The following is a 14018-nucleotide window of genomic DNA, read 5'->3' on the forward strand; positions in this document are numbered from 1 at the left end:
ATCTCTGATGGTATCTTCTAGACTGAACACTGAGTCCCATTGAGAAGATAGAAAGATTAACCTAAATAATCTATACAGAAGACTATGGAACCCCGTAAGATTGGGTCCCCAGTCCATGAACTATTGGAACTCATTTACAAAACTTTTCTTAAGCTTACATGAATATATTGTCTCGCACTATAGAATTTGAATTTATAATTCCTATTCCATGATGAGATATCTTTGCACTATAATGTACAGTATCTTAATTAAAACTATCTTTACATAAGTTTTTTCCTCAAAATGCATTTTATCAAAAAAAAACAAAAAAAACTGATTTTTATCCTACCTGAAAACAGATCTCCATACGTAGTGGTGATAAAAACATCTCTGACTACTGAGAGCTATCAAGGCAGGCCAGAGAATAGGAAATTACAGAGGAAGGCACAAAAAGTTATTAAAATAATAGGAGCAATAAGTTATAAATACTGATCCTGTAGAAGTAAATGGGAGGTGACTTGGCCAGGATTTGACCCTGCAAATGTAAAGTGTCTTTAAACTGGTGTGGCAATCACTACTAGGAACTGCTGGAATTGCTACTAGATGTTCTGACTGTAAAAAACTAACATGATATTTCCACCATGAATGTGAATGTTTTCCTCCTCTCTGGATAATAAGACAGCTACTTCTAATTAAAGTTTAGCAATGTGTCTCTTCTTATTTTGCTACCTCCATCTGACAATTCACACAAGTACTTTCATATACTCTTTGAAGTTTAGGGTGAGGTTGTTTTTTTTCCAAGTGCTGGGTTTTATGTCTCAATCATCCTAAATTCAACTGCAGCGCTTCCAAGATTAATGAATAAAGCAAGAAAAAACTGCACATGCTTCTTAAATAATATGCATGTTCTCATTTCCTGTTTTGATTTTCAGATACATATGCCTTGTCTTACCCCAGTCCGTGGGCACAATAAGTCATTTGTTTAGGACAAAATAAGTCATTGGGAGGTTTTCCGTCACCTAGAGTAGAATAAATTCAAATATAAAGGATTTCTCAAAAGTCACACAGCACCTGAGCAGTATAATTACAATAAAAACTCTCCAACAGTCAGATTCTCAGTTAATGAAAATGGAGTTATGTTGATTTATACCAGCTGGGTATCTGACCCTCAAGCATAATTATCATGATATTATACATATTTCAAAGAACAAACACAGACTCTCAGAGTTTCTTATTAGCTTATAAACAACTATTACTCAAGGGCACATTTTACAACAAGCATCAAATGAATTCAGTTAGTTGTATCTAAAATATTTTACCTCTTCATAACTTTAAGTTCAGTGTGTAAATAAATATGTACATTGACACAGTCAAGAAAGCATGAGTTATAAAGCTTAGCAGCATCTGGGAACAGCTGCTATTTTGCTGAAAAGGCAGCAATATAAACAGTGATGTTTATTAGAAAAAAGAGACCCTGACCAAAATCAAGTTATAATTAACCACTTCACTGCTTGTGAAGGTATATCATTGCCAAAATGTTCAACAGTGGTCATTTATTTTGGGTTCCTCCATTTTCGAATGCCAAACCTAAGACAACTTCGAACTGATTTTCCAAAGTGTTGAGTATTCACAGCTCCTCTGGAAGTCAGCATGAGCATCAGAGATGTGAGCAGCACCTCTGAAGTTCATAATCAACATGTCTCAAGCTGAGCACACAAAATATGAGGCATCTAAAAATCAGTGTCCACTTCACTGTGTGTGAAACTATAGCATGAGTCCAAAAATAATTTCATAATTAGGGTCCTGCTCCTACAAACTCACAAGTAACTTTGATCCTGCAAACATTTTACATACAAGTTATTCATGGGCATAAAGTTACTTATGTGTGCAAGTGTTTACAGAATCATGCTTTTGGATGTAAATCATACTTCACTTTATTCAGTTGTGTGTTCAGACTGATAAGGAGACATGGCATGGGTTAAATAAACTCAAGAAGGCTTTTTCATCACCTACTGTTCAAACAAGGTAAAGATGTCTACCAGACCTCTCTGTAGAAATTAATACATTCAATTTTTTTCAAAATTGTAGAAGACTAATCTCAGGAGGAAGAGAATAGCCTTGTGACAGTTTGGGGAATACGTTTGTGTCAACATATAAATCCCTAATATCATTTATGGTTGTAACAGCCATTATGAATGAGATCATCCATTTGGTGGCAGGGACCTGGCATGTAGTGAACAAACTATGTCTGGCGAAGTTAAATAGGGCCATCAACAACTGAATAGCTTTGCCCTGAAAGGTTGGAGGTTGCTACCAGCAGAACCACCGAGTTTTAAAAACTCTTTGCCTAGCAAGCCTTGGGAATTGGGGGACAGAAAATCCCCGGCACAAGAACAGAAAAAGAAAAGATATTACAGATTGCTTTTTAAAAAGAGATGAGCACTTTGGTCAAGATAGTCAGCCTGTCACAAGAAATAGAGGACACAGCTGGAGAAGTGGGCACAGAACAGGCTTTCCCTTTCCAAGGAAACTGACCAAAACCGTGAGAACTCTCAGAAGCGATGAGGACTCTGGCCTCTCGGGGGCAGGAGAGGAATTGCATTCATGTGTTTACTGTTTTGCCTACATCTGTAATTCTGCTGTGCTGTCTATGAGTAAATTATATGCGTTTAAGAAGTTCCTTTATAAAGTCTGTGTTCCCTACTTTAATTGCCATGTCTCCCCAAAGAGTTAAACTATAAACTAAAGTGCCCTTGGGGATGGAGCTATGGGGAAACCATGCACAGACAGCAGGGGAGCTTCACCACTGTTCTCAAGGCTGAAGGCAACTACACTGAGGAGTCCCAAATCCCAAAGAAGAGGATGGTCTGCATGCCAGGAGCATGCCCTAGAGGCTCAGTCAGACAGTGACTGGACTCTGCCCTGATCCAGATGGCTGGAAAGCAGGTTGGATTCAAATGTTGGGTCTGATTATAACAGCCTGGTGACCACCCTCTGTGGGGGAGGGGGAAATTAAGCCAGGGCTATAACAAATCTCACCTATTCCATGAAGTACAGCAACAGTTAGTGAGGTATCATCTTCAAATGAGGTGAATGCCTGCAGAAGCATTGCTGCAGTCTCCTGATTCACAGCATTCCTAGCTTCTGGCCTGTTAATCCCAATTGTCATGATGGTTCCATGTCTTTCAGTGACTACATTCTTCTTCCCTGTGTGGGGGGGAAGAAAAACAATCAGCATAAAAGTATATTTACATTCCTTTTAGTAAGTCATTAATATATTAAAAAAGGGGTCTGAAAGGCTTAAAATGTTTTATTATTAGATAACAGAGACATTTAAAATAAACAGAGCTAAATCCAACATATTACTTTTACCACTTACATCATTCCTTCATGAACATTTTTAAACATTTTAATATATAGTATCTTTGCCAGGCTTGTATTTAAGCAACAGTAAATAAGGACAGAAGGTATTTCCTGAGAATTAACAACAATGACCAGCTGTGACGAGTGGACGGTCTCAAGCACAGCTGGGGATCACTCTTCTGGGTGAAATGCGCAGTGGTGTCATTGTTATTGCTAAAAAATGAAGGGAAAAAGTTATTTTTAAATGCAAGAGGTAGTTTCAACTGGTATTGGAGGTAAAGAAATTTCTACAGAATTAATGTTAAGCAAAGCAGGCAATCAGGTTGCTTAAAACAGCCCTCAATAGCCCATTTTACAATAAACATTAACTTCTAATTAGATAACTACCGAGATTAATTGTTTAAAGTAGTAAATAATCATATTTACCTCAAGATACAGTAACTCTCTCTTTCTACCAAAATAGGAAACAATTCTGCTCTCAATGTAAGTAGTTGGATTATTTACTCTCTGCAGTTTCTTACTAAGTGTGCGTACTGTACCCAGCACAATGGGGTCTCGGTCGTAGCTGGGGATTCTAGGCACTGCATGAATTTACATGAAGCTATTCCAGAATACAGCAATGAAATTAGGAGCAGAATTTGGCTCAGTACCTGTAATTTTACATATATTCTAAATGTTTTCTTTGTACATAACTGAAAATGTGAGTTTTTCCTTTAAAGCAGTCTACAGGGACCTGAAACCTGAAGTCCAGAAAAAAAAACCCAATGTGACAGACTCTCAGCTGGTGTAAATTGGCCTCATTTCCCTGCTCTCGATAGAACAAATCCGATTTACAGAAGTTGAAATTCTGGTATAGTTATTCACTTCTGATGGGACAGTCAGGAAGACCTTTATACCCGAGAGATCACATTTTTCACTACCACAGCTGTAATTGGCAGAGGTTCTTCCATATAAAGGGGGGGGTGTCTCCCAGCAGGATATTTGCTGCGAGGAGCCCTCAGCTTTGGAACCCAATTCCCCCTTTAGTCCAAAACCACCCGAGTCTATGGACGGTCAGGGAATACTGCATAGCTATCTATTTACACAAGTTTGGGGGGATATAAGGGATGGTGTTTGTGAGGAAGGGGCACTTGGGGGGCTTTATTTTATTACTATTTTGGGTGGAGGAGAAGCTGTTAGCTATGCTTCTAAAGTTATTTTAAGTTATTGGCATAGGCTCCTAGAGTCCAGGATAGGTGTTATACATTTTACACTGAAAGAAATAAGAACTGCTGTCGGATTGGCTAGTCAGATAGTTTTTACTAACCTCAGATGCATCCACTCAGGATGCATTTATTTGTTTGACATATGTGATCTGATTGATTAATATTACTCTAGATCTTAATATTGCTCACCGCTAAGGAGCCTAGACAGCAGAAGTCTACTAACTCATCACATCACTGTTTTAGCCAATTATGAGCCAGGATTTTTCCCTTGGGATGTAACAGCAGCAATAAGACACTCCACTTCCCAGGGACTGATACATTCCTAGGGTGATTAAAGTAAAATCAGCCTTTATTCTCACGTTTTATTAAACATATTTAGGGCAGTCTACAACCACTCCAAACTGCACAGATAGCATTTCATTTTAAATGCCTGGTCATCAATTTATACTTCTAAAGCTTGACTCTTTCTGTATGAAGTTCAACTGTGTGATGGGTCAGCACAAATCCTCTGACCCATACAAATCCCACTTAAGGTCTCAGAACAGGACTTCACCCTTCATGAAGCATAGGGATTGGAGAAGAGAGCAGAATGGGGCTTTAGAATCAAGAAATTCATTAAAAGCAGCAAATAGTCCTGTGGCACCTTATAGACTAACTGACATATTGGAGCATAAGCTTGCAGCTTTTACAGATCCAGACTAACACGGCTACTCTTCTGATACTTGACACCATGCAAGAAATTCATTGCTATTCAAAAATGAAACACCAAGCTAGTGTTGGGGCTCAGTCAGTAGAGCATTGTATCCAAGAGCAGTTCTTTAAGAGTGCAGCACCCTTACTTAAAAAATAAATAAAAAGTTTTAAAAAAATTGAGTTACCTGCTGTATAGTTTACCATTTATTCATCATTTTCATTTTGTCCAGTGCAAGGTGAAGACCGCTCTCTAGTCAAAGTATCTATCTCATGAAGGAAACATAAACAGAGGTCCTGCAACCATCACTCCTCCAACTAGGATGATGACAGTCCTTGTCTAAAGAAAAGGAGGACTTGTGGCACCTTAGAGACTAACACATTTATTTGAGCATAAGCTTTCGCCACGAAAAAAGCTTATGCCCAAATAAATGTGTTAGTCTCTAAGGTGCCACAAGTCCTCCTTTTCTTTTTGTGGATACAGACTAACACAGCTGCTACTCTGAAATAATTTGTTGTCTACTATCCTTTAGTCTCCATTCTGTTGCATGCCTCATCAGGGCAGATTCACTGGTACACTCACCAGCTCTGTGCCACTCTGATGACTCAAGGGGGCCATAAACCTGGCTGAAGTGGGTTATCAGCTGCTCTGTAAGGGGGTAAAGCAGGTAGAGGGTAACACTGAATCTGGACCATTGTCTTCAGCATTGGGTACAGTGCTGTTTTTCATGCTGAGGTCAAATTTCCAGCAAAAGAAATGGAATGTCATCAAGACACATGAAAACGTGGGGTCCCCAAATCATCAAGAATTCCTGTTTCGGTTTTGAAGTCTAATAAACAAACTGCTCAGAGCCCCCTATAAATCAGCTTAGAATCCGCAGCTCCCACCAGATGCCCCCACACTGGGATCCATTACTCAGAATCCGATGAAGTGAGCTGTAGCTCACGAAAGCTTATGCTCTAATAAATTTGTTAGTCTCCAGGGTGCCACAAGTCCTGCTTTTCTTTTTCAGAATTTAACGCTGACCCTTCCCGAAAGAACAAAATTCGTCCTAGAAACGGCCATCTGATGTGACCCAAACGCCTCTCGAAGCGAAGGGAGCTATTACTGATCAGCGCGTAAACCGGGACACGGGGTGAGCGGGGCCTCCTAAAAACCACGCAGGCTCCGAGACGCCTCGCCAGCGCTTGTAATCTAGCAGCGTGGGCGCGACTGCAGGCGCGAAGCCGCGGTGAGGGACTCTTGTAATCTAGCAGCGAAGGGCACGGGGTGGCTTCGCCGCTCCCGGGGGAGTTCGCCTCCACATGGCACGCTCCGGCGGCGGCAGCCGGGGCGGCGCTGCTCCTCCCTCCCTTCCCCGTCGGTGTCGTCCCCTCAGCAGCCCAGGGAGCACTGCCCTCTGCCGGGGACACAAACCTTCGTCTGCCGGTGTCCCCGCTCCTGCTGCGGCCGGGGAGGAGGCGGTCTCCCTTGCAGAGGCACCTGCTGCCGCCGCCCGGCTGCTGCCCAGGGCCCCGCTGAAGAGGAGGCGCGCAGGGTTGCGCACGGGCTGCCCGGACATTCCGCGCGCGCGCGCCCCCCAGCGAGGGCAGCAGCGGGATTCCGAAGCCGGGCTCCGCGCACCGCTGCCCTCCCCCACCCCCCGCCCCGGGGCACTCGGAGGGTGCCGGCGCGCAAGGCGCAGCGCGACCCAGCGGTGACACGCACGCACGGACCGGCCTCCCACGTGGGCGGAGCGGGCTGCGGAGCTCTGCCCTCTTTCAAAATGGCCACGGCCCCGTCGTTCCCGCCCCCTCCCCTTGGGTCTCGTCACCCCCTGAAGCCGCAGACTGCCCTCGGGGGAGATAGCCACCTCTTCAGCTGTCAGCAGGCAGCTGCAGTTGGAGCCAGGGCGTGCCGATCTCTGGCATGTAACAGGGGTGTCGACCATTGTTGGCCCCTGGACCCAGATCATGCGACCGTCCTTGGGCCGAGAAGTACAGAGTCCGGTCTTCTACTGGGCGTGCCAGACCCAGCCCGGCTCTGTGAGAGAGCAGGGGAATGTGCTCCCTGTCCATATGCCCGGCAGAACTGCCCCCTGTTGCTGCTTTAGATGCCATCTTTGTACTAGGCACTATCACAACTGCATGACACCACATTGGTGGCAATGAGTCTTCAAGTGCCCAGGATTAAATATTCATTTTTACAAATCAGACAGACATTGCTGGTTTCTAATCTCTCTTTGTATTGCCCTCTGGCACCTTTACTTAATGAAGGGGTTATGCCACTGTAATTATACTAGGAAAGTTAACGCAGTGCAACACCACCCTCTATTGTAGACACAATTATTCCAATATACTATTTCCTCTAATAGAAGAGAAATAAGACGTAGCAGTAAAACAGCACCTTTGCACTGCTATAACTACATCAACACAAGTTTCAGAGTAGCAGCCGGAAATGCATCCGATGAAGTGAGCTGTAGCTCACAAAAGCTTATGCTCTAATAAATTTGTTAGTCTCTAAGGTGCCACAAGTACTCCTTTTCTTTTTGCGAATACAGACTAACACGGCTGCTACTCTGAAACCTGTGAATATACATACTGAGACCATGAAAAGGTAGAAGTTGCCATACCAACTCTAAGAGGCTAATTAGTTAAGATGAGCTATTATCAGCAGGAGGGGAAAAAAACTTTTGTAGTGATTATCAAGATGGCACATTTCAGACAGTTGAGAAGAAGGCGTGAGGATACTTAACATGGGGAAATAGATTCAATTTGTGTAATGACCCAGCCACTCCCAGTCTCTATTCAAGCCCAAATTAAAGGTATCTAGTTTGCAAATTAATTCTAGTTCAGCAGTTTCTCATTGGAGTCTGTTTCTGAAGCTTTTCTGTTGCAAAATTGCCACCTTTAAGTCTTTTACTGAGTGACCAGAAAGGTTGAAGTATTCTCCTACTGGTTTTTGAATGTTATGATTCCTGGTGTCAGATTTGTGTCTATTTATTCTTTTGGCTAGAGATCGTCCTGTTTGGCCAATGTACATGGCAGAGGGACATTGCTAGCATATGATGGCATATATCACATTGATAGATAACACATGTAGACCAGACCAAAATTGTGTTTTGTTAAGTGCAAGGCATAGGAGAAGATTTAATCAGGTATCTAGCTGACTTCAACTGGGCCAATATGCCCTGGAAGTTACCTATGAATTTCGGTTTGTTCAAATAATTACATGCAACAGTTGGGAGTGAGGGGTTTTGATGTGTATCTGTCTGTAATCACTAAGATTATTTAAAGTGACATACTTTTTCAAGAGCATGTTGCACATACACTCATTGCAGTGATACAGGTCAAAACCAGGAAACTGGTAATATTTAAAAAACCATGTAACTCTTGCCAGTCAAAAATTGTACGCTATCTTCATGTCTTCTCTAAAATCAGCAACATAGTCCTCAAACACTAAATTTGAAGCTTTGTGCCAGTGTTCTTGCACACTGGATGTTAATCGCATATCTCTATTTTCTGTTTAACTCCGAGTTTTGTAATGGCATTAACCCAGAGCACTCATACCCATTGTGATCATTTTCCACACTTTCCATATCTGATCATCTGTTAGATTGATCAAGTCATCCTTTCTATACTCACATCTGCATCAGTCATTCAACTACTAGCTCCACTACAGTCTATAAGTAAAAAGTACAGGAGTACTTGTGGCACCTTAGAGACTAACAAATTTATTTGAGCATAAGCTTTTGTGGGCTCCAGCCCACTTCAATGGATGCATAGAATTGATGTTCTATTCTATATATGTTCCATTCTATGCATCCGATGAAGTGGGCTGGAGTCCACGAAAGCTTGTTCTTTTTGTAGATACAGACTAACATAGCTGCTACTCTGAAACCAGTCTATAAGTAGTATTTCCTGCTCCCCATCTCCTTTATCTTACTTTTATTTCCCTAATGTGCTATCAGAGCTTTGCTAAGTCCTTTGCTTTCACTTGTATTAGCCACTGTGGATAGCCGCAGATCCAGTTCTACAAGCTTTATTCTTGTGTAGTCACTGAAACAGTTGCAGAAAGGACTAGGGGAAAGTCCAGCTTTTCTTTCCTTTGTTTTTCTCCCATCTTTGCCATAAAACAATGCTTCTGTAGTCAGAGGTAGCCAGCTGGAAGCTACCTCTGAAATTTTTAACAAGTTTAGTGTTACCCTGGTTACCCTGCTGAGCTTTGCCACACTCATCAAGTGATTGTATCAATTGAGCAGGTGACCCACATCTACCATTTAACTGACAGGCAGCTGTTCAGTAATGTATTAATTACATACAGAACATTTTAATAACATGTAGGTACATTACAGCCTGATTCAATGGTAGTTGTTTATTAATTGAAAAAAAAATTCATTACTTAGTGCAGGGGTGGGCAAACTTTTTGGCCCTAGGGCCACATCAGGTACAGAAATTGTATGGAGGACCGGGTAGAGAAGGCTGGGGGAGGCTATGCCTCCCAAAACAGCAAAGCATGGCCTAGCCCCTGCCTCCATTCCAGCCCCCAGGAATTCCCACCCCCATCCAACCCCACTCTGCTCTCCACTCTGACTACCCCCTGGAACTCCTGCATCCTATCCAAACACCCCTGCTCTCTGCCCCCTGACCATCCCCCCAGGATGCCCGTCCTCTATCCAATCCCCCCTGCTTCCCACCCCTGGGACCTCTGCCCCATCCAATCTCCCCTGCTCCCCACCCCTGACCACCTCCCTGGGGTCCCCTATCCAACCCTCCCTGCTCTCCCCACCCAACGTTACCTAAGGGGTGGGAGAAATGGGGGCTCAGTCCTTTTCCTGTGCATTTCCCCTGCTCGTTTGGCTGCCCTCCCTGGCAGTTGGACAGGGCTCGTTCCCTGTCTGGGCTTGGCTGCTAGGGAGAGGGGCCAAGCATGCTGGAGGTGGACGGGGGCTCTGGCTTGCTCTGGCCCTGTCCCCGGCAGCAAGGCCCAGGCCTCTTGACGGCCCCCCTGCAACCCTTCCTGCTCCTCACCCCCACCCCCAAACTCCCTCTGACCGCGCTGCCCTGGAGCACCAGGTCTGGCGGAACTATAGCTGTGCCACCTAGCCAGAGCTGTAGCCACGCTGCCCAGATGCTGGGGGAACTGTGACTGCGAGGGAGGCAGGGAGGAAGGGGAGCAGAAGGGGAGGAGCCAGGGGCTAGCCTCTGCCCCGCTCACCACACTTCTGGGGAGTTGGGCTGGCTCCTCTGCAAGCCTGTCCTGACTCCGCTCCCTGGCAGGACCTCGGGGTCCAGAAGGAAGGGTCCTGCGGGCCAGATGTGGCCCGCGGGCTGTAGTTTGCCCCCCCCCCCCCCCAGGTAGATATAGATGACCAGGTAATGCTGTTTTCCTAGGAGCCAAACTGGCTGTTTTAAAGTGTTACTAGTCTTTTTTTTTTTTAAATGATTACCAAATAGCAATTTTGTATATTCTTTAGCTACAGGCAAATATTGGTTGAAATGGCTATGCCTTTTAATTATATGCCCGTGTTAACTTTTTTCTTAATGGAGAGTGACAAGCATAGCAGGTGGTCACACAGAAGGTCTAACATACTTGAGTGCATACCCAGCACAACAGTTGTAGATGAGCTAGCTCTAACCGCACAGTGGGTTTACACTAGTGTCACTGCCTTAACGACTGTGGAATCACTACAGATTTCTGCCAAATAAGTGAAATAAGCACCAAGCACAAAAGGTGAAGCATTTCTGGGGGATAGACCTGAGTGACCTGCTAAATGGAGTCTTTGGGCCCTTTACAAGGCATAGAGAAATTATGACCATGTTTACAAAAGAATCGGTCAACCCTGTCTGTAATGGAAAAATGAGTGGCTAGGGATATACTGTAATTAATGCATTATGTCCTAGTCCTCTCTGTGCTGCCATCTCCATGATTTCCAAAAAGCTATGCAGAAACATCTTGATGATTCCAGTATTCTTCCCTCTTTGCCAAAACACAAGCAATAAAAAAAAAAAAGAGGGTTTTTTTTTTTTAAATGACATGGAGGATTTCTTAATATGCTTGGTGTTACTGGTTGCTCATGAGTGATGATACAGTCCCTACTCCTGAGATGGGAGGAAGCACAGAGAAACAGAAAGCAGTGCTTTGGTATAAATATACATCTGGACAGCGATGATATGCATTTGAATGCAAACCCAAGAGCAAGTTCTTCATACAACCTTTTCATATTCAATGCATTAGCTTAAAAGGCAACTCTCACAGAGTGGCCAGTAATAGGATGGTTCTAATTATGTTTCCAGTAAGGATGACAAGCTTTACAATGCCTGTGAAATCCAAGCAGCTTTGGGTGTTGTAGATTGTTGTTTGACAACTGTGCCCATATTATGACACTTGGCAATAAGTTTCTTCTAACAGATGTGTACATTTAGGTTAGTGTACCTAGTTATGATAATTTTTTATTTCATCTCGGGAAAAGTTTGTGAGGTAGCTAGTGTCATGGTTACAGGGCTTGCTGTACCTCTGTCATCTTTCTGGGTGTACTGCCTAAGGCATCTTTTTACCTAGTTTGAGGTGGAATTCTGCAGTTCTTTCACTTGTAGACCAGGCCTTTGGCCACAAGGGCCCGTGTCAACTACGGTCAGGTCAAACTGAGTTCAGGCACCCAGTGGTTCTTCTACCTAGAGATCTGTGACCAGTGGTGTTGAGAATCAAAACAACTTTCTTCAGACCAAAGTATTATTTATTGTAACAGTAGGAAGAAAGCATTTAGAGAAAGAGGATTTTAAAATAAACAGTCTATATGCATACTACCATGGGTCATATTCTCCTCTCTATGAATACAACTCCCTACAGGGAAGCCCCAGGAAGTTGTATATTTTATAACTGCAGTGGGCCCCAAAAAGTTAAAGTGAGGTATAGTTTTTATGATCTAAGGGTCCCTGTCTTGGTGGTGCTAAAGTCTCTCTCTAACTGTGAGTCAATCCTGAATCACTAGAGATCAGCATGCACCCCTACTTGCTGATCATAATAGAAAAACAGAATGCTTTAATCAAATAAATAACCATTCAGCTGCTCCTTATAAAGGACATTAAGTTTAGCTAGCACTTCAAAAATGTAAAGCTATTTTCAATATCTTCCTGTAAATGTTCTTGATTACAAAATATGTACTCTACCATGGGGACAAGTCTGGAATTTTTAAAATCATCGAATATCTTCAGGTACTTCTACAATACTTTTGTAAAGCATATTGTAAGTGGGGAACTCCTCACTAGAGCATTCCCTCATGCCAGGGCACAGCATTATAGAAGTTCTTCTATTCTAGCATCCCCTATTGGCTGTTATTCCAATCCTGTAGCAGCCTACATGACCCATACCTCCAGCTAGCCTTTCAAATCCTTTCAAATTCAGTTCCCTTCCAGGGTAACAAAAGACCAAAAAAACCAAAGGGAAATAAATACATGGAGATACAATAGATGGAGCTACTATAAGGTGGGTGCATAACAAGTTGGAAAACTGTTTCCAGAGAGTAGTTATCAGGGGTTCACAGTCAAACGGAAAGGGCATATCAAGTGGAATCCCACAGGGATCAGTTCTGGGTCGAGATCTGTTCAATATCTTCATCAATAATTTAGATAATGGCATAGAGAGTACACTTAAAAAGTTTGTGGATAATACCAAGCTAGGAGGGTTGCAAGTGCTTTGGAGGACAAAGTAAATTCAAAATGATCTGGACAAATTGGAGAAATGGTCTGAAGTAAGTAGGATGAAATTCAGTAAGAACAAAGCCCAAGTACTCCTCTTAGAAAGGAAGATCAGTTGCACAGATACATAATGGGAAAATGACTGCCTAGGAAAAAGTACTACACAAAGAGGTCTGGGGGTCATGGATCACAAGCTAAAGATGAGTCAACAGTGTAACACTGTTGCAGAAAAAGCGAACATCATTCTGGGATGTATTAGCAGGAGTGTTGTAAACAAGACACAAGAAGTAATTCTTCTGCTCTACTCTGTGCTGATTACGCCTCAACTGGATTATTGTGTATAGTTCTGGGCACCACATTTCAGGAAAGATAGGAACAAATTGAAAAAAGTCCAGAGAAGAGCAACAAAAATGATTAAAGGTCTAGAAAACATGACCTATGAGGGAAAATTGAAAAAATTGAGTTAGCTCAGTCTGGAGAAGAGAAGACTGAGAGGGGACGTAACAGTTTTCAAGTACTTAAAAGGTTTTTACAAGGAGAAGGGGAAAAAATTGCTCTCATTGACCTCAGAGGCTCTGGGGTGGGGCTGGGGGTGAAGGGTTTGGAATGCAGGAGGGGGCTCCAGGCTGGGACCAAGGGGTTTGGAGAGCGGGAGGGGAATCAGGGCTGGGGCAGGGGTTTGGGGTACAGGGGAGGGGTGTGAGGGCTCTGGCTGGGGGTTCAAGCTCTGGGGTGGGGCCATGGATGAGAGTTTGGGATGAAGGAGGGGGCTCCAGGCTTGGACCAATGGGTTCAGAGGGTGAGAGGGGGATCAGAGATGGGGCAGGCTGTTGGGGTGAAGGGGTGCGGGCTCTGGGGTGAAGCTTGGGGTTTGGAGGGCAGGAGGGAGTATAAGAGGGGGCTCAGCTGGGATCGAGGGGTTCAGAGGGTGGGAGGGGGATCAGGGCTGTGGCAGGGGATTGGGGCGTGGGGTGGTCTCAAGGGTTCAGGCACCAGGCGGCGCTTACCCCAATCAGCTCCCGGAAGCATGTCCTCCCTTCAACTCTGAGGTGTGGCCAGGCGGCTCTGTGCACTGCCCCATCTGCAGGCAGCGCCCCTGCAGCT

At 43.8% G+C, this 14018-nt stretch overlaps 1 protein-coding gene across 1 annotated transcript in view; it reads right to left on the reverse strand.

The window, feature by feature from the left end:
• The window catches only part of LOC119850471 (mevalonyl-coenzyme A hydratase sidH-like), a 36143-nt gene extending 29147 nt beyond the window's left edge, over positions 1-6996 (reverse strand). The window contains 2 exon segments of the mRNA XM_038388504.2: positions 3019-3186; positions 6655-6996. Of these exon segments, the coding sequence (XP_038244432.1) occupies positions 3019-3186; positions 6655-6799 (313 nt within the window). The 5' untranslated portion in view covers positions 6800-6996.
• Between the last annotated feature and the right edge of the window lie 7022 nt (positions 6997-14018).

The sequence above is a fragment of the Dermochelys coriacea genome, chromosome 2 (genome assembly GCF_009764565.3).
Source record: "Dermochelys coriacea isolate rDerCor1 chromosome 2, rDerCor1.pri.v4, whole genome shotgun sequence".
Lineage (NCBI taxonomy): Eukaryota > Metazoa > Chordata > Testudines > Dermochelyidae > Dermochelys > Dermochelys coriacea.